The sequence below is a fragment of the Coregonus lavaretus genome (assembly GCF_964263955.1).
Source record: "Coregonus lavaretus genome assembly, chromosome: 34".
Classification (NCBI taxonomy): Eukaryota; Metazoa; Chordata; class Actinopteri; order Salmoniformes; family Salmonidae; genus Coregonus; species Coregonus lavaretus.
Window position 1 is genome coordinate 16913201 of NC_140021.1, and position 27802 is coordinate 16941002.

At 42.5% G+C, this 27802-nt stretch overlaps 1 protein-coding gene across 1 annotated transcript; it reads left to right on the forward strand.

Moving 5' to 3' along the window:
• The first annotated feature begins 24265 nt into the window (after window positions 1–24265).
• Window positions 24266–27468, forward strand: LOC311108941 (zinc finger MYM-type protein 1-like). Its single transcript, XM_084151718.1, has 3 exons — window positions 24266–25507; window positions 26133–26241; window positions 26434–27468. The coding sequence occupies exons 1-3, from the start codon at window positions 24300–24302 to the stop codon at window positions 26959–26961; spliced, it is 1845 nt and encodes a 614-aa protein (XP_084007844.1). The 5' UTR covers window positions 24266–24299; the 3' UTR covers window positions 26962–27468.
• Window positions 27469–27802: the final 334 nt, after the last annotated feature.

Consider the following 27802-nt stretch of genomic DNA (forward strand, 5'->3'; position numbering starts at 1 on the left):
AATAACCATGGGTGAAACATGGGTTAATTTAACTATGTTATTATTTTTTATTTTTTTTACAATTAGTTGGGATGACCAAGCAGCTGGTTATTTTTTTATGTAATCCATAGGTTATTTTCAGGAGGGGTGGCCTATTAGGGGCATGTCTTTCATAAATTTATTTTTGGCCACCCGTTAGAGTAAATGTAATTCCTGTTAATCTTGTTAAGTTTGTAAACTGCAAATGTGAATGTACAGTGGGGAAAAAAAATATTTAGTCAGCCACCAATTGTGCAAGTTCTCCCACTTAAAAAGATGAGAGAGGCCTGTAATTTTCATCATAGGTACACGTCAACTATGACAGACAAAATGAGAAAAAAAAATCCAGAAAATCACATTGTAGGATTTTTAATGAATTGATTTGCAAATTATGGTGGAAAATAAGTATTTGGTCAATAACAAAAGTTTCTCAATACTTTGTTATATACCCTTTGTTGGCAATGACACAGGTCAAACGTTTTCTGTAAGTCTTCACAAGGTTTTCACACACTGTTGCTGGTATTTTGGCCCATTCCTCCATGCAGATCTCCTCTAGAGCAGTGATGTTTTGGGGCTGTCGCTGGGCAACACGGACTTTCAACTCCCTCCAAAAATGTTCTATGGGGTTGAGATCTGGAGACTGGCTAGGCCACTCCAGGACCTTGAAATGCTTCTTACGAAGCCACTCCTTCGTTGCCCGGGCGGTGTGTTTGGGATCATTGTCATGCTCAAAGACCCAGCCACATTTCATCTTCAATGCCCTTACTGATGGAAGGAGGTTTTCACTCAAAATCTCACGATACATGGCCCCATTCATTCTTTCCTTTACATGGATCAGTCGTCCTGGTCCCTTTGCAGAAAAACAGCCCCAAAGCATGATGTTTCCACCCCCATGCTTCACAGTAGGTATGGTGTTCTTTGGAAGCAACTCAGCATTCTTTGTCCTCCAAACACGACGAGTTGAGTTTTAACCAAAAAGTTCTATTTTGCTTTCATCTGACATTCTCCCAATCCTCTTCTGGATCATCCAAATGCACTCTAGCAAACTTCAGACGGGCCTGGACATGTACTGGCTTAAGCAGGGGGACACGTCTGGCACAGCAGGATTTGAGTCCCTGGCGGCGTAGTGTGTTACTGATGGTAGGCTTTGTTACTTTGGTCCCAGCTCTCTGCAGGTCATTCACTAGGTCCCCCCGTGTGGTTCTAGGATTTTTGCTCACCGTTCTTGTGATCATTTTGACCCCACGGGGTGAGATCTTGCGTGGAGCCCCAGATCGAGGGAGATTATCAGTGGTCTTGTATGTCTTCCATTTCCTAATAATTGCTCCCACAGTTGATTTCTTCAAACCAAGCTGCTTACCTATTGCAGATTCAGTCTTCCCAGCCTGGTGCAGGTCTACAATTTGTTTCTGGTGTCCTTTGACAGCTCTTTGGTCTTGGCCATAGTGGAGTTTGGAGTGTGACTGTTTGAGGTTGTGGACAGGTGTCTTTTATACTGATAACAAGTTCAAACAGGTGCCATTAATACAGGTAACGAGTGGAGGACAGAGGAGCCTCTTAAAGAAGAAGTTACAGGTCTGCGAGAGCCAGAAATCTTGCTTGTTTGTAGGTGACCAAATACTTATTTTCCACCATAATTTGCTAATAAATTCATAAAAAATCCTACAATGTGATTTTCTGGATTTCTTTTTCTCAATTTGTCTGTCATAGTTGACGTGTACCTATGATGAAAATTACAGGCCTCTCTCATCTTTTTAAGTGGGAGAACTTGCACAATTGGTGGCTGACTAAATACTTTTTTCCCCCACTGTATATCTGCACATTAAATATTGTGTTATAAAATTCATAATATTATTATTTACATATCCCAAAATTGGGATACACCTGTGTAAGCCTCATTAAAGCTTTGAAAGTGTCAGTGTTCAACCTTAACATGTGATGACAATACAACAGAACATATTAACCAGAATGGTATTTATTCTCATGGGTGGACAAAAAGAACTGAAAGCCATTCCCCTACTAAGCCACGCCTCTAGTCTTCTGAGCTGACCCGCTGGATCATATCTCAATATCCCAGCATCAATAACCAAGCACAAAACATTAATAACACAGTTTTTAAAGAAAACAACCAAACTAACTGACCCAATGCCTGCAACCCAGCAGTTGGGTCAACCAAACAACCCAGCATCATTAACATTTTGGATGTTGTGTTATTGACCGTATTTTCCAACATATTCCATACATATTTTTGTCAACTTGTTTATTTTTGTAAAGCAATATTAAGTTCCAGTATAGTACAGACAAAACTTCACCACTGGCATACACAGATACAGTCATATCATACATTTTATAAGCACATTCATTGGACAGATGAACCCAAGAACTCACTCAAACAGTAATAATAATATGCCATTTAGCAGACGCTTTTATCCAAAGCGACTTACAGTCATGCGTGCATACATTTATTTTTTTTTGTGTATGGGTGGTCCCGGGGATCGAACCCACTACCTTGGCGTTACAAGCGCCGTGCTCTACCAGCTGAGCTACAGAGGACCAGTAGACTTTACTCTCTTTTTATTTGTATGCCACCCCAATAAGATTTCTCCTTCTTTAACCTGAGCTACTCACCTAGGAGATCTGTTTTCCCTCAGGTGGAAGGTAGAACGTTTCTTGACTGGGTCGAGACTCACGAGGCAGTACAAAGAGTAGGAGGAAGGAGGCGGTGGAGGAACTGGAAATCCTCAAAATAGCTTCCAAAATGTGTGGGTTGTTATTCACACCTGAAGGCGTCCATCAATATTACATGTCCAGTCAGACCTAGAGGAATATGGCGTAGTCTGAGAATTTAAAATACATGTTTTATTCTTCTCCTTTCTTGTCGTTGATAGAGGGCAAATCAGGGAGCCACATATCCAGGTGGATAATAGCCTACTAAAGTCAATATTAAACCCAACCTTCCACCCCTATCCTGGACCCTTGGTTCACTGTTAGGTAATCATGCTTGGTTGACTGTCCTCATCTTGCTGCCACAGTACACCACAGATACTATACAGAGATATAAGTGGCGCTACTTTGGGGATATTGGAACTTCTACTGTCTAAAGCTGACTTAATTTCAGTGTTCTTTCACAGTCAAGGCTGGTTATTGGTTAGATCTTGGTTTATGACTTTTAATGATAGAGCATGAAGACATTTTCATTATGTTTAGCATACCGACAGCCTTGAGAAACTTGGCATGCCATTGATGCTTCCATCATAAATATTCCACATGTTCTTAGACAAGCAGGAGCAACTTTATGAAATGTACAATATTAGAATAGGTGGCCTTCAGTGCTCCACAAGGAGATGCGATTCCTTCAGAATCTTCCACAGAGTGAGATCATCATTTATTGCATATTGTACTTTAATGTGTACTTTATGCATTGACATTTCTTGTTGTTGGCATCTCCGTATGTAGGCATAAGGGTTGATCTTTAAGATGTCATAAGAGTAGTTTTCATTTGATTAATATTTTAAAACAATGTCTACAGTTGTCATTACACACGACTTGAATGTCATTGAATGTTGCGTTATAATTATATGATATGTAAACAACAACGATCCATACAGTAAATTCTAATAACAATAATACGTGGCATTGGTAACCTTTGAACTTTCAACCCTGAAGCAACTTATTGGCACAAAAGGAAGGATCATAGCACCCTTGAGTCCCATTTTGGAAAAACAGTGTTGTCAAGTACAGTATGAGGTACTTTTATTTTATTTCCCCACCTGGATTGGACATTCCGTTTTCAAAGGTAAATATGACATCCCTCAACAAACATGACCTCCTGAAGCAAATATCATATTCGTTTTGGCCATAGCTGTTCTCCAGTTTCTATCGTATGTCCTGGCCAACATGTCAGATAGCTGTGGTCTGGTTCAGGTTCAGGCCAGTCCATCCGGTGACAGATGAGAGAGTAAAGACTTTGAATGTGCAGATGAATGATCCGTCTGATTGGCCACGACTGTGATTAAAACCCCTGTCAAATCTAAGGTTGTTACTACTGCTCTATCAGGGCAAGAGAGGTGCTTATAGGTTGGTGACAGTGGATTGAATTGCATTTAAAAACAAAACATCTGGGCATTAATTTATTTCATTTTAGGTAAGGTGTGCGGCCTGGGCAAGATGGATAGAGGAATGAATGCTGTACTTGTGAAATAAATTATGTGACATTGATAAAAGTGGAAGATGCCATAATACAGGTTAACTATAAACCACTTGATACCATTTCCATGGAAACGGATTACTATTCAAAAGTTCTGTTCAAGGTTCTCTTGTCTTTTTCTTATTTTCCTTGTCTTTCTTTCTGTGTGTGTGTGTGTGTGTGTGTGTGTGTGTGTGAGAGAGAGAGAGTGTGTGTGCGTGTGTGTGAGTGTGTGTGTGAGAGAGAGAGTGTCTGTGTGTGTGTGTGTGTGAGAGAGAGAGAGTGTGTGTGTGTGCATCTGTGTGTGTGTTTTGTTGTTATTGCTCTGTCATAAAGTTGAGCACAGTCATCCATCAGTATAGATGATACTGCCATGAATGTTCACAGAGTAGAGGCACTAATGTAATGTGTGCCTGCTTTTGATTGTACAAAGATTTAAACTTGATTAAATTGACGTATTAAAACTGACAGAAATATGTAAAATGTGTATTACATCTGTTGTTTTGCTGCATGTCCACCACATAATTTTTTTTTTTTAAAGCTGTGTTGATAGCCAAGCAAAGTTCAGTTTTATATGAATACATTGTACTTGATAAGCTATTGTAATTACATTCTACATCACACCATTATCTTAAGGTTCACGGGGCAAGAGAATGCTGTGAGAATGCCATGAGGATTTCACCAAAATCCTACTGATATCAACTTTTATTCAATATGTGCTTTTGACTTTATGGACGTTATTAAGTTATCTTCCTACTTCCCACGTAGTCCCATGTGTGCCTCCATTTACACTCTGTCATATTATGTTGCAGTGCCATGGTGGGAAGTTGACTTATTTCACATTTGTAAATGCTTTGAACCACAAAGAGTGTCTCCCTGGAAGCAGCTGGGATTGTTGTGTGGAAGCCAGGAGCCAGGAGAGACCCCTACGCCTCAAGCCATCCCTCTGAACACCTCTCATCTCTCCAGCTCATCCCTCCATCGCATCCCTCCATCCCAGACAGGAGGGCTGACAGAGAGCTTCCAGGTGACGACCCAGATAGAAGGGGGAGGTGCTTTGCCCGCCTGAGACTTCCTTCACACACTTCCCTTTTATTTATCCTTCTTTTTATATGCTCTGGATTCCAATGCTGCAGTACTTCAACAATGCTCAACACCACAAAATGCAATATTGTCCATAAACTCCTATATTTTATAATGGATGGTGAAGTAACAAACAGGGGTTGATAATGAAATAAAAAACAAAGCATTACATTTACATTTTAGTAATTTAGCAGATGCTCTTATCCAGGGCAACTAGTGAATCATGATAGGTTGGTAGTCAACAGAATGTCCCACTACACTCTTATAAAAAAAAGGTTCCTAAACGGTTCTTTGGCTGACCCCATAGGTCGTTATCAATAAAACATCACAATATGGTGCAGAGCATTTGATTTCGCTGCTGGCGGGCAAGAAGACCCCCAGCTCTGCTACAACCATTGACAACTATGTGCCGTTTTCAACGGATTGTTAAATAAATGTTGTTGTTTTTTAAATATGAAAAATGTATGCACTCACTACTGTAAGTTGCTCTGGATAAGAGCATCTGCTAAATGACTCAAATGTCAAATGTAAATGTAAATATCTATTTGGTTTTAATATCGTCACCTCTTGAAGAGCATAGTCAGAACTACACATTTTCGATTATTCCACATTTAGCTCTATCGTCAGTTATACAGCAAGTAACTGCATGCTTTTCATGATCAGTAAACATCAATTGATCATGTCTTTTCAGTTATGTGAGGGTAGCCTATCCATTTGGCATGTAGCTAACTAGCTAACTAAGCCACCAACGTGTCATTACGCTTGTTTCATCAGAGATTAGGCTTTTGGAAAGAGCTTGACATCAGCAAGTCCACGTCCTGGACTACTGTCATCACCACTACAGATGGCAAGCAAATATAGCCATCTAGATTATCCCCTGAAAGTTAGCTTGCTAACTAGCCATATGGACGTTATCTGTTATTAGCTAGATAGCCAATTTGACATGGTCCATCAATCAATGTAGCTTATGTCTTGATAGAGGAATTTGTATGTGTAGAATAATGACTAAAGTGTTCCACCCCGATAGTGTATAACTGTATAAACGATGTTAGAGTTAGAAGACAATAAAAACATTATATACTGTGTAAAGACACAAGCCGCCAAAAGGTGGGCGGAACAAAGTCCTTTGTGTGAACGCATATAAAAGGGGCTGTGTGTGTTTTTGCCGCCAGAGCGCTCTCTGAATAAAATTGCTGATCCATTGCAGACTGGAGAATTTGTTTAATTCTTAATTAACCAGAGCCTTACAACCTCTGGGAATTATTCAAAGCTTGAGTAACTATTAGAGATAGAAATTCTTGTGACAATTGGTCCTTCGAGCCGGATCTCAATACCCGTTTTCTGTCGTTCCAGGGAACCCCGAAATGTGCATGGGCGGATGATACATCCGTATAGACAAAGACCTGCCCTCTGATATTGGGGGTTCATTACAGGCCGGTGGCAAAACTGGTAGATGACAGAAACGGTGAAGAGATCACCAACATTGAGATTGATATCCCAGCTGCAAGGTTAAGGTCAGTCGTTTTTATTCATGGTTTTTGGGAGATTGATATCTTGAAACTGCAGTAGGAAAAAATTAACAGTTGAAATCTGCTGTAGTTAGGGTAGTAATCCGTCGATAATCCAATAAGGGATCATCATCCGGTATAACCGTTTTTCGACGTTTATCTAGAGAAAACCATGCGCCAGTATTCTAGATAGATATAAAATGGGGGGGCCGGGTGTAAGATCAAACGGTTTGAGTGTGGGTCCGTAATGACTCAAGGTAGTAAAGGCCATTACCAAAAATAAACTAACCTTCAGGTCAAGCCCGGGGGGGCCGGGGTTGAGCAGAGTTTAAACTAAACATGAGTGTTTTTACAAGATAAGGGATTGATTTATTGTATTACTATTGATTCCGAACTGAATGAAAGTCGAATTTAGCCGACATCATAGACAAAGAAAGTGGGTGGAGCGATAAAGAAGCAAGGGGCAGTCTCAAATGAAGGGATATGGAATAAGGATAATTACCAATATTACCTAAGTGATTGTTTAGATATGTGGCAATATTGACACATGGGCAGAACCATGTGTCAACAGGGGGGATGATGGTAGATGGTAGGATTAAAGATAACTAGACAGAGGAGAGGACCATATATTTTTTTTTGGGGGGGTACAGTCTAGAAAGAAAATACTAATGTGAATGGTATGATTAGAGAGGGGTTAAGGAAAACACAGAGGAGCACAGGAAGAAATTGGGCACAATGTCTACCAATAGTATTAATGACGATCAGGATAACTCCAGATAAAGAAGGGTTATTGCCATTTGAGAAAGTATTTGGTAGGCCATACAGAATGCCTGAGTTAGGAGGACCAGAGCAGGCAGAGATAGAAATTGAGAGCACCCTAGCAGAACACATGAGAAGGTTGTTTATTAACCACACCCGTATGTCAAAGGTTTTGTGCCCCACAGGTGAACTAAAGGAGAAGGTGACCCACTCTATCCAACCAGGTGACTGGTGTGGATCCAGTCCCTAAAGAAGAAAGACTGGAAGCCGCCCTGTTGGGAAGGGCCCTATCAGGTTATATTGGTCACCGCCTTTGCCATTAGAATAGCAGAAAGAGCAACCTGGGTCCACGTTACCCACTGCAAAAAGGTAGGAACACATACAAGCACCACTGAACACACACAGAGTTAGAGAGAAGAACTGGACCAATAGGGTCCGGGGATCACCTCTGTTAACAAAGATCTCCTACCCCGACCTATCATCACTGTAGTGTGTTCTTAGGGTGTGAGTATGGGGTGGTACCAAGCAGAAAGACTAAGGGCAGGAGAGGGTTGGCGGTTTTTGGGAATATGGGTAACCCTGAGCTGCCTCATAGTCTCTGCAATGGTCCTGATATGTCAAGATCCACCACCACCCCGCACCAATTATGCTATGCCCTTACCATTGTTAAGTAGTAAAAGAGAAGCGACCCGACATACTGACTGTCAGGGACGAGTGACCTACAAAATAGGAGTCAGAGAAGGGCAGACTGTAGGATTCAAAATAAGGGTTAGGGACGTAGCCAACGGGTGGGGTACATGTCAACAAGCAACAGAATGGAACCATACCCCATCATATTTGTGTTCGGCCCCACGGCGGATTGTTCCTGGACTCAAGTGTTTAAACACACTTGGGGACGGGGATATGAGACCGGCCGGGACTGGACATCCAGATGGGGGTTAAAGAGAAACAAAGACATCACGAATTGTCAATTGGAAATAATAGTAATGTGACTGACTTAGGTTCGGAAGCACAGGAGATAATTCTGAACCTTACAGCCCGTGTAACCGATGTGTAGTGGGTGTGTACCAGTAAAGGCCATATAAGACAGACAATGCCAAAAGGGTGGGTAGGTACCTGCGCCCTGGTTCTACTGGTTCAGCCAGTTAGAATTGGTCACCAGAAACCAAGGAAAGGGTTAAACAGACGTAGGAGGAGTTTTGACCAGAAGGAGAATAGCCCTATTTGGATAGATACAATTGGGATACCAAGGGGGTTACCGGATTAATACAAAGCTATGAATCAAGCAGGGGAAGGATTTACTACAACGTTCTTTTGGTGGGTAACAATCAATAAAAATGTGGATTGGATTAAATTATATATATATTACAGCCAACAATGATTTGTGAACCAGACTAGAGATGCAGTGAGCGGAATCTCAGACCAATTATCCGCCACCTCGCTCATGACTTAAAATAGGTTGGCTCTAGATCTGTTGCTGGCAGAAAAGGGCGGTGTCTGTAGAATGGTGGGGGGCCATTGTTGCACATTTATCCCTAACAACACCGCACCGGATGGTAAAGTCACCAGAGCTCTTGCAGGATTGACTGCTCTAAGTGAAGAATGGGCTGAGAATTCTGGAATCAACACCTTTGTGAACAGATGGTTTGATGAAATGTTTGGGAAATGGAAAAGCATAGTAGCCTCAATTTTGGGGGCAGTTATTGCCTGTATGGGTATGCTTGTATTATGTGGTTGTTGTCTTGTTCCCTGTGTCCGAGGGTTGGTGAGTAAGGCGTTGGAGCAGGCAGTGGCCCAGCAGATGATGAGATATGGGCCGATTCCAGATTCTGATCAGTGGAATGACGAATACGATCCTCCAGGCCTGGAGGACCCTGATAACCTGCAATTAGATACAACTTTTATTGGTTCTGATGTGTGAAAGTCATAGGGAAAATTTCAAAAAGAAGACCTATGACTGGAAGGAGATAATAGTCTCTGAGATTAATCATGCTTGTAAATACATTTATCCTGAGTGTGAAAAATGTAGTCAAAGGGTGGATTGATAGAGGAATTTGTATGTGTAGAATAATGACTAAAGTGTTCTACCCCGATAGTGTATAACTGTGTAAACTATGTTAGAGTTAGAAGACAATAAAAACATTCTATACTGTGGAAAGACACAGGCCGCCAAAAGGTGGGCGGAGCAAAGTCCTTTGTGTGGATGCATATAAAAGGGGCTGTGTGTGTTTTTGGTGCCAGAGCGCTCTCTGAATAAAATTGCAGATCCATTGCAGACTGGAGAATTTGTTTAATTCTTAATTAACCAGAGCCTTACAACCTCTGGGAATTATTCTAAGCTTGAGTAACTATTAGAGATACCAATTGTGATTAAACACTCACAATGTTGACAAGGGGATAATGTTAGCTAACTTCGCTAGGTAGACCTACGTTGATTGGAGAAAAAAATAGTACATTAGGTCTACTTACCACTACCGGTAGCTTGCAAAGTAAAAATGATCAGCTAACAGTACATCAGCAAATATGCCCTTCTGCTGCTTGACAGGCAGAGCCCACAATGGATGGGAAATTAACCTAAACCACTCATGCTTGTCAGGTATAGTTGACTTTTATTTTATATCACTCAAATATCCAATGAATGGTGACCAATATTTAGCGATATTGTGAGGCTACTACCCTCACGTATCTGAAATTACATGATCAATTGATGTTTACTGATCATTAACAGCATGCAGTTACTTGCTATATAACTCTGATGATAGGCCTAGGGCTAAATGTGCGCAATTGTTTTGCATGGAATAATCTGACATTTGTAGTTCTGACTATGGTCTTCAAAAAGCAATGATATTACAACCAAATAGTTTACATTTATTTAACAATCCCTTGAAAACGGCACTCAGTTGTCAAGGATTTTAGCGGAGCTTGGGGTCTCCTCGCCCCACAGCAGGCAAATCAAATGCTCTGCACCTTAAAGTGACGTTTTGTTGATAGCGACCTATGGGAGAACCCATTTTGGTTCCAGGGAGAACCCTGGAAGCCCAAAAAGGGTTCTACCTGAAACCATAAGAGTTTTACTGGAACCAAAAAAGGTTATTCAAAGGGTTCACCTATGGGGACAGCCGAATAACCCTTTTAGGTTCTAGGTAGCATTTTTTTCCCTATGTGTGTAGTTCACCCAAAATGCTAAATCATGTCATGGAGAGGGTGGTGATGCTGAGATTTGACCTTGCGAGACGCTTGCTGTGCTGTGAGACATTTAGTTGGAATCAGCTCAGTGAATCATTCATCAGACATCGTCTAACAAGAAGTCAATCAGGGATTCCGTCATCAGACATCGTCTAACAAGAAGTCAAGCAGTGATTCCTTCATCAGATATCGTCTAGCAAGAAGTAAATCAGTGAATCCTTTATTAGACATTGTCTCACAAGTGAGTAATTGCCATATGGACGTTATCAGACATCGTCTAAAAATAAGTCAATTAGTGATTCCTTCATCCTACATCGTCTAACAAGAAGTCAAGCAGTGATTCCTTCATCAGATATCGTCTAGCAAGAAGTAAATCAGTGAATCCTTTATCAGACATTGTCTCACAAGAGAGTAATTGCATGCCAATTAAGAAATGCCTAACCTGCCTACCTGATTATGTAACCATGATGTAACCAGTATTATTGTATGTATCCACATTTCTAATATATGTAAATAGATTATGATTAGTGAATGCCATAATGTATTACTGAACAAAAATATAAACGCAACATGCAACAATTTCTAAGATTTTACTGAGTTACAGTTCATATAAGGAAATCAGTCAATTGAAATAAATTCATTAGGCCCTAATCTATGGATTTCACATGACTGGGAATACAGATATGTATCTGTTGGTCACAGAAACCTTTAAAAACAGGTAGGGGCGTGGATCAGAAAACCAGTCAGTATCTGATGTGAACACCATTTGCCTCATGCAGCGCGACACATCTCCTTTGCATTGAGTTGATCATGCTGTTGATTGTCGCCTGTGGAATGTTGTCCCACTCCTCTTCAATGTCTGTGCAAAGCTGCTGGATATTGGCGGGAACTGGAACACGCTGTCGTACACGTCGATCCAGAGAATCCCAAACATGCTCAATGGGTGACATGTCTGGTGAGCATTCAGACCATGGAAGAACTTGGAAATGTTTAGCTTCCAGGAATTGTGAAAAGATCCTTGCGACGTGGGGCCATGTATTATCATGCTGAAACATGAGGTGATGTCGGCAGATGAATGGCAAAACAATGGGCCTCAGGTTCTCGTCACGGTATCTCTGTGCATTCAAATTGCCATAGATAAAATGCGATTGTGTTTGTTGTCCGTAGCTTATGCCTACCCATACCATAACCCCAACGCCATTATGGGGCACTCTGTTCACAACGTTGACATCAGCAAAATGCTCGCCCACATGACGTCATACACGCTGTCTGCCATCTGCCCGGTACAGTTGAAACCGGGATTCATCCGTGAAGAGCACACTTCTCCAGCATGCCAGTGGCCATCGAAGGTAAGCATCTGCCAATGAAGTCGGTTACAACGCCGAACTGCAGTCAGGTCATGACCCTTGTGAAGACGACGAGCACGCAGATGAGCTTCTCTGAGACCGTTTCTGACAGTCTGTGCAGACTTTTTTCGGTTTGCAAACCCACAGTTTCATCAGCTGTCCAGGTGGCTGGTCTCAGACGATCCCACTGTTGAAGAAGCCGGATGTGGAGGACCTGGGCTGGCATGGTTACACGTGGTCTGCGGTTGTGAGGCCAGTTGAACGTACTGCCAAATTTGTTGGAGGATGCTTATGGTGGAGAAAGTAACATTAAATTATCTGGCAACAGCTTGGTGGACAATCCTGCTGTCAGCATGCCAATTGCACGCTCCCTCAAAACTTGAGACATCTGTGATATTGTGTTGTGACACAAAATTGCACATTTTAGAGTGGGCTTTTATTGTCCCCAGAACAAGGTGCACCTGTGTAATGATCATGCTGTTTCATCAGCTTCTTGATATGCCACACCTGTCCGGGGTGGATGGATTATCTTGGCAAAGGAGAAATGCTCACTAACAGGGATGTAAACAAATTTGTGCACAACATTTGAGAGAAATACGCTTTTTGTGCTTACAGAACATTTCGGGGATCTTTTATTTCAGCTCATGAAACATGTTTTTGTTCAGTGTAGCTGTAGCTGTAGCTCAGCTGGTAGAGCACGGCGCTTGTAACGCCAAGGTAGTGGGTTCGATCCCTGGGACCACCCATACACAAAAAAATGTATGCACGCATGACTGTAAGTCGCTTTGGATAAAAGTGTCTGCTAAATGGAATATTATTATATTATATAGATACTTATCCCTATTAGCTGAAATCTTATTTTTCCAAAGGCATTGCAGTTGTCGCGCTAGCTGTTCAGTCCGAACAGATTCACAATTCATGGGTATTTGTCACGGTATGAAGACATTGTCTCCCTCCGAGGCATAAGTTGCTATGCAACCCCTCTGCACTTGCTTGGGCAGGCCTACTCCCTCCGTGGCTAAAGCCAGTGTGAGAAACATGCCAACAAACATTTGTGCTATGAAACTGAATAAAATACTACATTCTGAACCACAAAACATCTTTGCTAGATTCATGATAGTGTTGTTGGACAAAGCAAAGAAAGTAAACTTCAAAACATTATGTAGTTTTATTGGAATTTACAGCTGTTGTTGGTAAGTAATGAATCTGCTATGTTCTGACATGCCTTTCTGCATCTATACATTTTATTTTTTTATTTGACATATGGTATCGTTGACATAAGTGTATCTTAAACTCAAAGGTAATTGTATCATCTTACATCAAATTCAATGGTAATTTCTCGGATGCCGTTTACAAAAATCTAATAAAACATAGGCTTCATGTGTCTAGACTGTCTGTAATGTCTCAAATTATGTCACTGTTGTGTTGTTCTTCCCCAAAAAACTCCTTTCACTTTATTGTTCTATTACCTCACTTTGGCCTTTACCTAACCCAAGTCTCTTCTTCTTCAAAATCAATGTATGTCTTTACCAGCTGTCTTTCATTCATGGGGAAATGTCCTCCACCTGAATGCAAAGACCAGTTTTGAATGAAAAATACATTACTTCTAAAAGAAAGATGATAATATGTAGCCTATATCTATTGCCTACAGTGAGGGAAAAAAGTATTTGATCCCCTGCTGTTTTTGTATGTTTGCCCACTGACAAAGACATGATCAGTCCATAATTTTAATGGTAGGTTTATTTGAACAGTGAGAGACAGAATAACAACAAAAAAATCCAGAAAAACCCATGTCAAAAATGTTATAAATTGATTTGCATTTTAATGAGGGAAAGAAGTATTTGACCCCTCTGCAAAACATGACTTAGTACTTGGTGGCAAAACCCTTGTTGGCAATCACAGAGGTCAGACGTTTCTTGTAGTTGGCCACCAGGTTTGCACACATCTCAGGAGGGATTTTGTCCCACTCCTCTTTGCAGATCTTCTCCAAGTCATTAAGGTTTTGAGGCTGACGTTTGGCAACTCGAACCTTCAGCTCCCTCCACAGATTTTCTATGGGATTAAGGTCTGGAGACTGGCTAGGCCACTCCAGGACCTTAATGTGCTTCTTCTTGAGCCACTCCTTTGTTGCCTTGGCCGTGTGTTTTGGGTCATTGTCATGCTGGAATACCCATCCACGACCCATTTTCAATGCCCTGGATGAGGGAAGGAGGTTCTCACACAAGATTTGACGGTACATGGCCCCATCCATCGTCCCTTTGATGCGGTGAAGTTGTCCTGTCCCCTTAGCAGAACCCCCCCCCCCCCCCCCCCCACCAAAGCATAATGTTTCCACCTCCATGTTAGACGGTGGGGATGGTGTTCTTGGGGTCATAGGCAGCATTCCTCCTCCTCCAAAAATGGCGAGTTGAGTTGATGCCAAAGAGCTCGATTTTGGTCTCATCTGACCACAACACTTTCACCCAGTTCTCCTCTGAATCATTCAGATGTTCATTGGCAAACTTCAGACGGGCCTGTATATGTGCTTTCTTGAGCAGGGGGACCTTGCGGGCGCTGCAGGATTTCAGTCCTTCACGGCGTAGTGTGTTACCAATTGTTTTCTTGGTGACTATGGTCCCAGCTGCCTTGAGATCATTGACAAGATCCTCCCTTGTAGTTCTGGGCTGATTCCTCACCGTTCTCATGATCATTGCAACTCCACGAGGTGAAATCTTGCATGGAGCCCCAGGCCGAGGGAGATTTACAGTTATTTTGTGTTTCTTCCATTTGCAAATAATCGCACCAACTTTTGTCACCTTCTCACCAAGCTGCTTGGCGATGGTCTTGTAGACCATTCCAGCCTTGTGTAGGTCTACAATCGTGTCCCTGACATCCTTGGAGAGCTCTTTGGTCTTGGCCATGGTGGAGAGTTTGGAATCTGATTGATTGATTGCTTCTGTGGACAGGGGCCTTTATTCAGGTAACAAGCTGAGATTAGGAGCACTCCCTTTAAGATTGTGCTCCTAATCTCAGCTCGTTGTCTGTATAAAAGACACCTGGGAGCCAGAAATCTTTCTGATTGAGAGGGGGTCAAATACTTATTTCCCTCATTAAAATGCAAATCAATTTATTATATTTTTGACATGCGTTTTTCTGGATTTTTTTGTTGTTATTCTGTCTCTCACTGTTCAAATAGACTGATCATTTCTTTGTCAGTGGGCAAACGTACAAAATCAGCAGGGGATCAAATACTTTTTTCCCTCACTGTACATCAAGCAAAATAGATTAAAAAAGGGCAGAGTGAGTGATAGTTTACAAACAGTATGTCGAGACAAGACAATCACTAGCTACTTTTCCATTAACTTGTCCAGTGATTTTTTGTCAACATTTAGAAAGTTTGCCTGTTGCAGAGCCTTTCCGTTGAACTGTCAGCTGGACATGACGTCACACATAAAAATAAAAAAGGATTTTTGCAAAAACCTAGTGTCTAATAAAAATGAAGTGGTTGAAGTGTTTCCACTATCCATTTAGGCAAATCGCGCATTAATGATAAATTGCCTGTATGCCCTCCCACCTATATGTTTCTGTCACGCCCTGGCTCTGGGGACACTTGTATGTTGAGCCAGGGTGTGCATTTCATTTGTTTATCTAGTATGTGTATTTCTATGTTGGCCTGAGTGGCTCCCAATCAGAGGCAACGAGTGTCAGCTGTCGTTGGTTGTCTCTGATTGGGAGCCATATTTAAACTGTCTGTTTCCCATTTGTGTTTGTGGGATCTTGTTTCAAGTCTGTTTATGTTAGACCGTGAACTGTCACGTATCGTTTGTTGTTTTGATCGTGTCTCTAATTAAAGAGTATGTTTGCCTGCAACGCTGCGCCTTGGTCCTCTTTGGTAGACGATCGTGACAGAAGATCCCACCTCGACTGGATCAAGCAGCGTGACGAGGAGAGAGGATGGACTTGGGAGGAGATGAGTGCGAGTCTGGCAAGAGGGATGGAGGCCTTGGCCACGGGTAGGAGTGAAGCCCATCAATTTTTTAGGGGGGGGCTAACGCCGTGGACGACGGGGCAGCAGGAGGCCGCCAGGTTACGGGAGTCACTGGTCACCAGGGGGAGGGAGGATGTAGAGGCACGGCGAGAGGTACTGGCGTGTGTTGCCAGTCCGGTCCGGCCTGTTCCTGATCCCCACGTAGGGCCAGTGGTGTGTGTTCCCAGTACGGTCCGGCCTGTTCCTGCCACTCGCACCAAGTCAGTGGTGCGCTTCGTCAGCCCGGCACGGCCCGTTCCTGCTCCCTGCACCAAGTCAGTGGTGCGCTTCGTCAGCCCGGCGCGGCCCGTTCCTGCTCCCCGCACCAAGTCAGTGGTGCGCTTCGTCAGCCCGGTGCGGCCCGTTCCTGCTCCCCGCACCAAGTCAGTGGTGCGCTTCGTCAGCCCGGCGCGGCCCGTTCCTGCTCCCCGCACCAAGTCAGTGGTGCGCTTCGTCAGCCCGGTCCGGCCCGCTCCTGCTCCCCGCACCAAGTCAGTGGTGCGTTTCGTCAGCCCAGCGCGGCCCGCTCCTGCTCCCCACACCAAGCCAGTGGTGTGCGTCGTCAGTCCGGCACGGCCCGTGCCTGTTCCACCGGTGGCTGGTCCGGCACCGGTCAGATGCTTCACGCCGGAGCTAGAGCAATCCGCTCCACCAGTGTGCAGTCCAGCTCCGGCCAGCGGGGCCAGACCGGACCAGGGGTACTTTGGGGGGTTGGAGAGGGAGCGGGGATCAGGCCCGGAGCCGGATCCGCCGCCTAAGCGGAGTGCCCACCCGGTCCCTCCCCTGTGGTGTTTGGTGGGCGCGGTCGGAGTCCGCGCCTTTAGGGGGGGGTACTGTCACGCCCTGGCTCTGGGGACACTTGTATGTTGAGCCAGGGTGTGCATTTCATTTGTTTATCTAGTATGTGTATTTCTATGTTGGCCTGAGTGGCTCCCAATCAGAGGCAACGAGTGTCAGCTGTCGTTGGTTGTCTCTGATTGGGAGCCATATTTAAACTGTCTGTTTCCCATTTGTGTTTGTGGGATCTTGTTTCAAGTCTGTTTATGTTAGACCGTGAACTGTCACGTATCGTTTGTTGTTTTGATCGTGTCTCTAATTAAAGAGTATGTTTGCCTGCAACGCTGCGCCTTGGTCCTCTTTGGTAGACGATCGTGACAGTTTCATGACTCAGGCAGCCCGCAAAAGCCAGCATGGATAGAATGCAAGAATTCACTAATATTTTGCCATATTCTAATAATTCTCATGTGCCGACATATCGCCACGGTCCTTGCCATGGTGAAACTTGCACTCTTGTAGCCTAGATCTGACATAATTGGATGGTGAAACTTGCATCAAACCTAACAGAAAAGCAAGGCGAAGCAATTCATGCATTCATTAAAGTCAAGACAATCCTTGTCCTGCAAATAAACATTATTTTATAGTTGAAAAATAGATTTAGCAAGCAGTTGGCATTTGAATAAAATGGAGTGGAGCTTTATTGTTACGTGATGACATCACGTGCCCAGCATACCTTCAAAATTATTCGGTAATCATCATGTATTTATCCAAAAAACACTGTTTCCATCATAATTGCTCACAATAAAGAATGTTAAACAAAAGACAAATCCACTTTGTTGAACGGATAAAAATGTTGGCGATCTTTAGGACATTTCTCCTATAGCTGTCGTTTCTATTACACGTTGCAATGTAAAAAAAAATTGCGACATTGCTTTTGTTGAATAAACATGGGTCCATGGAAACCTGCCTAGTGATAAAGAGGGCCTGAGATATAGTATAAACCATAATTTTGATGCATACATAATCTTGACGTCTCTCTCTCAGTCTGAGTGTGCAGTCATCGATTTAACAGGCCTGTAAATCATTGATACTCTGGCGTCATCTCTGTTGAAAATCTGGAGTAGAATCAATGAATGAATGTCAGCCATAGGAGAGGCATTTAAATCTATATACGGATGGGAATGGAGATGTTGGGAAGGATCCATAGTACCCATTAAGAGTAAGTTCTGTTATGATAATGTGCTGAGTTTGAATGTTTGTCTTTTCGAACCTCCACTGCACTTAACCTTATAGAATGTATACAGCCAAAATGTGTTATGCCAATATTTCATCACAGGTGATTCATAACTACTGAAACCAGTCTTGTAAGAAAAGGCAAAATATTGGGTTGTTTATGATAGATATGATAGCGAGACATGAAAGCATATCAGTGTGTGAATTACAGGGGGGGCCAGGGGGGACTCAGCCCCCCTGATTGAGACATTAGCTCCCATAAATGCAACAAAAGTCCAACTTTAATTTAACCACTCTCCTATTTGTTTAAAATGCAATTTTGTAGTGCTAGTGGTAAATATGAAAATAAAACCTTCCAAATTAAACGAACGCCCCATATTATAAACTGCGTCCAGCCCGCTAGCGAACTTGCAACACTGTTTCCCGTGCCGATGAGCTCAGGACAGACACAGCTGTATTTACATCCTGTATTTCAGTCCCTTTTCAGGTCTCCCGACTTTTCTTTTTACAAAAATAGTCAATTTGTCAGCAGTGGTGTAAAGTACTTAAGTAAAAATACTTTAAAGTACTACTTAAGCATTTTCTGGGGTTATCTGTACTTTACTAGTTATATTTTTGCCAACTTTTACATTCACTTCAATACATTCCAATGAAAATAATGTAGTTTTTACTCCATACATTTTCCCTGACACCCAAAAGTACTTGTTACATTTTGACAGGCAAATGGTCCCATTCACACCCTTATCAAGAGAACATCCCTGGTAATCCCTACTGCCTCTGATCTGGCGGACTCACTGAACACAAATGCTTTGTTTGTAAATTACATCTGAGTGTAGGAGTGTGCCCCTGGATATCCGGAAAAATATAGATATACAGTGGGGGAAAAAAGTATTTAGTCAGCCACCAATTGTGCATGTTCTCCCACTTAAAAAGATGAGAGAGGCCTGTAATTTTCATCATAGGTACACGTCAACTATGACAGACAAATTGAGAAAAAGAATTCCAGAAAATCACATTGTAGGATTTTTTATGAATGTATTTGCAAATTATGGTGGAAAATAAGTTTTTGGTCACCTACAAACAAGCAAGATTTCTGGCTCTCACAGACCTGTAACTTCTTCTTTAAGAGGCTCCTCTGTCCTCCACTCGTTACCTGTATTAATGGCACCTGTTTGAACTTGTTATCAGTATAAAAGACACCTGTCCACAACCTCAAACAGTCACACTACAAACTCCACTATGGCCAAGACCAAAGAGCTGTCAAAGGACACCAGAAACAAAATTGTAGACCTGCACCAGGCTGGGAAGTCAATCTGCAATAGGTAAGCAGCTTGGTTTGAAGAAATCAACTGTGGGAGCAATTATTAGGAAATGGAAGACATACAAGACCACTGATAATCTCCCTCGATCTGGGGCTCCATGCAAGATCTCACCCCGTGGGGTCAAAATGATCACAAGAACGGTGAGCAAAAATCCCAGAACCACACGGGGGGACCTAGTGAATGACCTGCAGAGAGCTGGGACCAAAGTAACAAAGCCTACCATCAGTAACACACTACGCCGCCAGGGACTCAAATCCTGCAGTGCCAGACGTGTCCCCCTGCTTAAGCCAGTACATGTCTAGGCCCGTCTGAAGTTTTCTAGAGTGCATTTGGATGATCCAGAAGAGGATTGGAAGAATGTCATATGGTCAGATGAAACCAAAATATAACTTTTTGGTAAAAACTCAACTCGTCGTGTTTGGAGGACAAAGAATGCTGAGTTGCATCCAAAGAACACCATACCTACTGTGAAGCATGGGGGTGGAAACATCATGTTTTGGGGCTGTTTTTCTGCAAAGGGACCAGGACGACTGATCCATGTAAAGGAAAGAATGAATGGGGCCATGTATCGTGAGATTTTGAGTGAAAACCTCCTTCCATCAGCAAGGGCATTGAAGATGAAACGTGGCTGGGTCTTTCAGCATGACAATGATCCCAAACACACCGCCCGGGCAACGAAGGAGTGGCTTCGTAAGAAGTATTTCAAGGTCCTGGAGTGGCCTAGCCAGTCTCCAGATCTCAACCCCATAGAAAATCTTTGGAGGGAGTTGAAAGTCCGTGTTGCCCAGCGACAGCCCCAAAACATCACTGCTCTAGAGGAGATCTGCATGGAGGAATTGGCCAAAATACCAGCAACAGTGTGTGAAAGCCTTGTGAAGACTTACAGAAAACGTTTGACCTGTGTCATTGCCAATAAAGGGTATATAACAAAGAATTGAGAAACTTTTGTTATTGACCAAAAACGTATTTTCCACCATAATTTGCAAATAAATTCATTAAAAATCCTGCAATGTGATTTTCTGGATTTATTTTTCTCATTTTGTCTGTCATAGTTGACGTGTACCTATGATGAAAATTACAGGCCTCTCTCATCTTTTTAAGTGGGAGAACTTGCACAATTGGTGGCTGACTAAATACTTTTTTTCCCCACTGTATAACAAAAATGTGCCTTCTGGTTAGCTTAATATAAGGAATTTGAAATGATTTATACTTTCACGTTTGATACTTAAGTATATTTGAGCAATTCCATTTACTTTTGATACTTACAGTGGGGAGAACAAGTATTTGATACACTGCCGATTTTGCAGGTTTTCCTACTTACAAAGCATGTAGAGGTCTGTAATTTTTATCATAGGTACACTTCAACTGTGAGAGACGGAATCTAAAAATCCAGAAAATCACATTGTATGATTTTTAAGTAATTAATTTGCATTTTATTGCATGACATAAGTATTTGATACATCAGAAAAGCAGAACTTAATATTTGGTACAGAAACCTTTGTTTGCAATTACAGAGATCATACGTTTCCTGTAGGTCTTGACCAGGTTTGCACACACTGCAGCAGGGATTTTGGCCCACTCCTCCATACAGACCTTCTCCAGAACCTTCAGGTTCCGGAGCTGTCGCTGGGCAATACGGACTTTCAGCTCCCTCCAAAAGATTTTCTATTGGGTTCAGGTCTGGAGACTGGCTAGGCCACTCCAGGACCTTGAGATGCTTCTTACGGAGCCACTCCTTAGTTGCCCTGGCTGTGTGTTTCGGGTCATTGTCATGCTGGAAGACCCAGCCACGACCCATCTTCAATGCTCTTACTGAGGGAAGGAGGTTGTTGGCCAAGATCTCGCGATACATGGCCCCATCCATCCTCCCCTCAATACGGTGCAGTCGTCCTGTCTCCTTTGCAGAAAAGCATCCCCAATGAATGATGTTTCCACCTCCATGCTTCACGGTTGGGATGGTGTTCTTGGGGTTGTACTCATCCTTCTTCTTCCTCCAAACATGGCGAGTGGAGTTTAGACCAAAAAGCTCTATTTTTATCTCATCAGACCACATGACCTTCTCCCATTCCTCCTCTGGATCATCCAGATGGTCATTGGCAAACTTCAGACAGGCCTGGACATGCGCTGGCTTGAGCAGGGGGACCTTGTGTGCGCTGCAGGATTTTAATCCATGACGGCATAGTGTGTTACTAATGGTTTTCTTTGAGATTGTGGTCCCAGCTCTCTTCAGGTCATTGACCAGGTCCTGCCATGTAGTTCTGGGCTGATCACTCACCTTCCTCATGATCATTGATGCCCCACGAGGTGAGATCTTGCATGGAGCCCCAGACCGAGGGTGATTGACCGTCATCTTGAATTTCTTCCATTTTCTAATAATTGCGCCAACAGTTGTTGCTTTCTCACCAATCTGCTTGCCTATTGTCCTGTAGCCCATCCCAGCCTTGTGCAGGTCTACAATTTTATCCCTGATGTCCTTACACAGCTATCTGGTCTTGGCCATTGTGGAGAGGTTGGAGTCTGTTTGATTGAGTATGTGGCCAGGTGTCTTTTATACAGGTAACAAGTTCAAACAGGTGCAGTTAATACAGGTAATGAGTGGAGAACAGGAGGGCTTCTTAAAGAAAAACTAACAGGTCTGTGTGAGCCGGAATTCTTACTGGTTGGTAGGTGATCAAATACTTATGTCATGCAATAAAATGCAAATTAATTACTTAAAAATCATACAATGTGATTTTCTGGATATTTTTTTTAGATTCCGTCTCTCACAGTTGAAGTGTACCTTTGATAAAAATGACAGACCTCTACATGCTTTGTAAGTAGGAAAACCTGCAACATCGGCAGTGTATCAAATACTTGTTCTCCCCACTGTAGGTATTTTTAGACTTTTACTGAAGTATTTTATTGGGTAACTTTCACTTTTACTTGAGTCATTTTCTATTACGGTATCTTTACTTTTACTCAAGTATGACAATTGAGTACTTTTTCCACCACTGTTTGTCAGCCACACGCATCATTACTTCAGGCGACACGAGCGTAGGTGTAATAACACGTGCAGAATGTCATTACACTTTTTGGTGTTTTGTAACAGATGTCTCTTTCCCTTCTTTAAATGGTGGGTACACAGTGCACTTTTTGGAAGCTGGAATTATTTTGGAGTGGACGAACGTGCGCAGGTAGCCTACTTTTTCAAGTGATTTGTTTGACAATCAGATGAAAACATCATGACTGGTTGTGTTCATGCCACATTAAAAGGAAATACATGTTTACCGTTAAAATACATGTCTATTTGGCCCATACGGTATAATTCACACTCTAGCATATTATGGTATTACTTCCATTAGCAGTCAAAGGGACTTCATGTTGAGAAGTTTATTTGAGTAGACATTAATATGTATGAACTTGGCCAAAATCTGTGCATTGATTCAACACTTTCTTGTGTGTTCTCCCCTTAGTAAATTATTCGTGCATAAAACAAAACAAAATGAAAATAAAACTACAATAAAACCAGCTCATATTAAATGAACAAATGTTATTCAATACGTTAGGCTACAGTTAGACAAACACTCAATGTTTACTATAGCCATAAAAAGTAACTCCAGTCAACCTTTTGATGCCTCCGTGTGTGTAGTACAATCACTATGAGGACATGGTTTGGAAATGCCAAAGTCTCAGCAGAAAACAAAACAGACAAACAACAGCAAGCATGTAATTACAAAGGAAGTACAAAGCTTATAATGAAATATGAGTATTGTATGGAAGCGGTATCTACATTGGGACACCTTGCTGTTGCTTGTGTGTAATGTGACCCAACAAAGACAAAATGTGCTCCATGCATTGTGTCCAGAAAAGCCTTCCACACCTCTGCCAATGTAATCTCAGTGAATATAGCCAAAGTATAGGGCTACATTTTATCTTGGAAATGCTATTTACAATTAGCAATGAGGGTGCACCACCTAGACTTGAGGAATAACCAGCTGATCTATCTACAGTAGCTTATCTACAGTATCTTCATCTCCACTATAAGCTGCAGCCAGCCAAGCCACCTGCTAAGGTACACCGTGTCAGTCTGTGTTAATTATACACATAAACAAAAGGTAATGGATTACAGCCCTCTACAGTGATACCCAGTGGCGGCTGGCCGATAGAGGGCGCTAGGGCGCCGCCCCCTTAAATAAAATTATTTTAAAAAATAAAATAAAAAATAAATAAAAATAATAATAATAATAATAAAAACATCAGTATGTCAATATTTGTGTGTTTGAAATATGGAATGCACACAGTAATATGTGTAAGATATGATAGAAAATCATAGTCGCAACCTTTCCTCTGCCTGTCAAACGCCTCGTCAGCTCTGGGCGATACAGAAAGTGCCCCGAGGAGGCGGGTCTACGTAGCAGTTAAGCCAATTGCTAATTTAAGATATGAATGTATGACATAAAATGTAGCCAATCAGCGATCTTAAATCGAATCCAAGGAGGGCGATTATTTTATCGCCCCAAGCTCGCCCCTGATAAAATAAGGACCGGGCTCCAGTGGCGCCATTTTTACTAGACGACAATGGCGAGCGCAAACGTTACTCCTCCAAGACCCAACCCTAACTCGGTGAAATCTCTCCTCCAAGATCCGTTTGAGAGGAGAACTTTGTCAGAGAAAGTTCGGGTGAAAGAGCTGGGCCCAGATCAACCTGACCTCTCAATCAGACAGCAGGCTAGCGAGAAAGGGAAGCAGTATATGCGCGGCTTCTCCCGTAGCTGGTACACCAGGAAGGCTTGGCTAGCTGGGTGCACTGATGCTAATGCTTTATTTTGCTTTCCGTGCTTGCTTTTTAAAACGACGGGGTCAGATTCAGCATGGACAGGTACCGGAGTGAGGGATATGAAGCACCTGTCAGAGAAGGTAAAGAAACATGAGAACACCAGGGCACACATGGACAACTCTGTAAAGCTAGCTGTATTAGGAAGGGTGAACATTGCTACGCAGCTGGATGACGGCCACAGGATTGCGGTGAGGAAACACAATGAGGAGGTGGATAAAAACAGGCACATTCTATCCAAAATTATCGATTGTGTGAAGTTCTGTGGGGCTTTTGAGTTGGCCTTGCGTGGGCACGAGGAGACTGACTCCTCGGACAACCCCGGCATTTTCCGGGGCTTAGTGGATTTTGTTGCCTCCCTCGACAGTGTGCTGGAGGAGCACCTGAAGACAGCTACCGTTTTTAAGGGCACGTCAAAGACGATACAGAACGAGCTGTTGGACTGTATGCTGTCAGTGCTTAAGGATTACATCCTGGAGGAAGTAAAGAGTGCTGATTTTATCGCCATTCAAGCTGACGAGACGACTGACGTTTCCACCCACTGCCAGTTGGTGCTTGTGATACGCTACATCGATGCTAAAAGTAACGTCCAAGAGCGTTTTTTCGAGTTCATTTTGATCGAGAACGCAACCGCCGACACCATCGCTACAGCGCTGCTGGAGAGGCTCAGCACCATACTCTCACATGGACAAAAGGCCAAACTTATTGCCCAGGCTTACGACGGAGCAAGTGTGATGAGGGGAGCCACCGGCGGAGTGCAGCGTAAAATAGTGGATGTGTACGAAAATGCGCACTACGTCCACTGCTATGCACATCAGCTGAACCTCATCATGCAGCAGGCTACTTCACGCATCCCCAGGATCGGCACTTTCTTTTCCGACCTTGCAGGATTTTCTGCTTTCTTCTCCAGGTCTCCCAAGCGAACCACCGTGCTTGACGAAGTGGTTGCGCATAGACTCCCCAGAGCCTCTACAACACGGTGGAACTTCCACAGTCGCGCTGTAAACACTGTGTACGAGTACAGGGATGACCTCCTAACGTGTTTCCAGACCATCAGAGACTCTGGGAACTTTGATGCCCCGACTGTCAGAGAGGCGGGGGGCTTTGTGAGGATGCTCGAAGACGAGGCTTTCTGTTTTTTCCTGGCACTGTTCCACAAGATCATGCCAAATGTGGACATGCTTTTCAGCCAGCTGCAGAAGAGGAACATCGACCCTGTCTTCATTAAAGCACTTGTCCAGAGGTTCACAGACAGCATGCTAACAATCAGGTAAATAACTATATTTACTATTGGCTGATAAAGATGTTGTTAGAAAGATGAATAGTTCACTTACAACAGTTTAAAAGCCTAAATGTGTCTGGTCATCAAAGTGAGTGATTATCATAGAGCCGTCACAATTATATTTGTTTTAGTATTTTAAAAGGAAAGAGAAGACACAATCAGACGTTGATAATAATGCAGGAAAGTACTACACAGTTTGTAATAATTATTCAGGTGTCCACCAGGTCAATTTCTAGAAGAGGCCTAGTTGTTATTGAAGATTAACTTTATTGCTAAGTGCACAGCAGAACAAAATGATGTTGCATCCCTCTCACAAATGTAATAGAAAAAGGCTTTAAAACGTAATAACATCAGTTAATTATGTACATCACAGGTTAAAAGCAGTTACTAGACATAGTTTGTGTGTATATACACACTATCTGTCTGTCTGTCTGTCTGTCTGTCTGTCTGTCTGTCTGTCTGTCTGTCTGTCTATATATATATATATATATATATATATATATATATATATATATATATATAAAAGTCACTGGTTGTGTGTTGAGGGGGAATTACAGTGAGTTAAGAAGTCTGATTGCAAGCTATCAAATTAAACTTTATTTTTTGGACCCAGGGCCTCAATTCCCTCTTTGTGTGGGGACAGCGCATCTGACGAGCAGCAACAGCCCATCAAGCGACGGAGGATGCTGGGACCAGGAGAACAACAGAGGTTGGCTATAGAGGTAAGTTGTGATGTAATTGTCAGTGTTTCCCCCTAGAACTTTTTTCAGGCCTGGTAGTATGTAGCCAAAACCCTGAACAATCAGCACCTTGGTAATCATATACTTGAGTTGGACATAGGCATGTGTCAGTCAGGATCACTTGCATCAAAATAGCTTAATTGCAAATTAAAGCTGATGATGTATCTTTTACAGGTATGTGATACCATCCTGAGTCATGCCAAAGAGAGGTTCTCCTTCACCCAGCACCTCATCAGCGCAACACTATTGCACGGAGAGTTGTTCCCACAACACAGTGTGAAGTTCCCCGATACAGCGCTTGAAACAACCGTGGAGGCGTACCCCATGTTGAACAAGGCCAAGCTCAAAACCGAACTGTCCCTCATCTATGAGAACAGTGAGTTCAAGGCTTGTAGTGGTGCAGTGCCCCTGTACCAGTTCTTCATGGAGAACAACCTTCAGAGCACTTTCACAGAGACTGCCAGCCTCCTCAAGATCCTCATCACCACACCCATGACAACTGCTGAGTCAGAAAGGTGCTTCTCTACACTGAAAAGGATCAAGACCTTCCTGAGAAACAGCATGACACAGGATCGCCTGAACGCTCTGGCCATGCTCTCCATGGAGAAGAAACTTGTCAGGGACATTCCTGACTTTAATCAAAGGGTCATTGAGAGGTTTGCCACTCAGAAGGACAGACGGGCAAAATTCCTGTACAAATAAGATGACAGACACACACACACAGAGCAGCTCTGGCCGCATGTTTCTTTGTATATAGTTGACCTTAGCATAAAAAATCCAGTTATATATGGTACTCTAGAAAGTCTTAATAGTGTCTTTGCTAATATTACTGTATATATGTTGTTTTGTATCAATTAATTGTTGCAGTTCTGGAGCACATTAACAATTAGTCACATTTAGTATGATCATAAAATACTGTATGCTATTCTTCCAGTCAAAGGTTTGAGTTCATCCACTTGATATCCATTTCTATATTATACATCCTTTTATACAGTGTAAGATTTCCTATAAACTTTATAATAATTTCATGTTATTGTCCACTTTCCACTCTGTTCTGACAGCATGCCTGTTGCGTTGCCTGTTTACTACCAATGGTGAAAAGTTCACTTTAAATGCAAATGAAAGGCTTGGGTTTGTGTAATATGTTTTTGTGTAAGAATGCCTCAACTTTTTAATATTGGCATTAAATAATTACTGAATGTTTCACTGAGCACTGCTGTCCTGCAGTTTGTGTTAAAATATATCGCGATGGTTACAGGAAAAAAAAAGTATGGCACAGCCCCACCGAGAATATTTTTCACCAGCCGCCACTGGTGATACCTAAATGCACATGCAGCAGAAATAATGGGTCCATAAGTTTTTACGATTTACAAAAACAATACGGTTGTGGGCAATTCCAGAGGAAGAATAAAACAACACAAAAAAAGCGAGCAAAACAAATGTAATTCTTAAAATAGATTATTATTATAACACAGCTGATTTATAAAGCTAATTTCTAACGTTAATGTCATAGTTGATTGGTTGCCAGCTATTTGGTCTAATG

What these genes read in the sequence shown, in the direction of transcription:
- LOC311108941 (XM_084151718.1), top strand. Translation starts at nt 24,300, where the DNA reads ATGAAGCACCTGTCAGAGAAGGTAAAGAAACATGAGAACACCAGGGCA. An exon ending in GACAGCATGCTAACAATCAG is followed by an intron (nt 25,508 to 26,132) that starts GTAAATAACTAT and finishes TTTTGGACCCAG; the next exon opens with GGCCTCAATTCCCTCTTTGT. An exon ending in AACAGAGGTTGGCTATAGAG is followed by an intron (nt 26,242 to 26,433) that starts GTAAGTTGTGAT and finishes TATCTTTTACAG; the next exon opens with GTATGTGATACCATCCTGAG.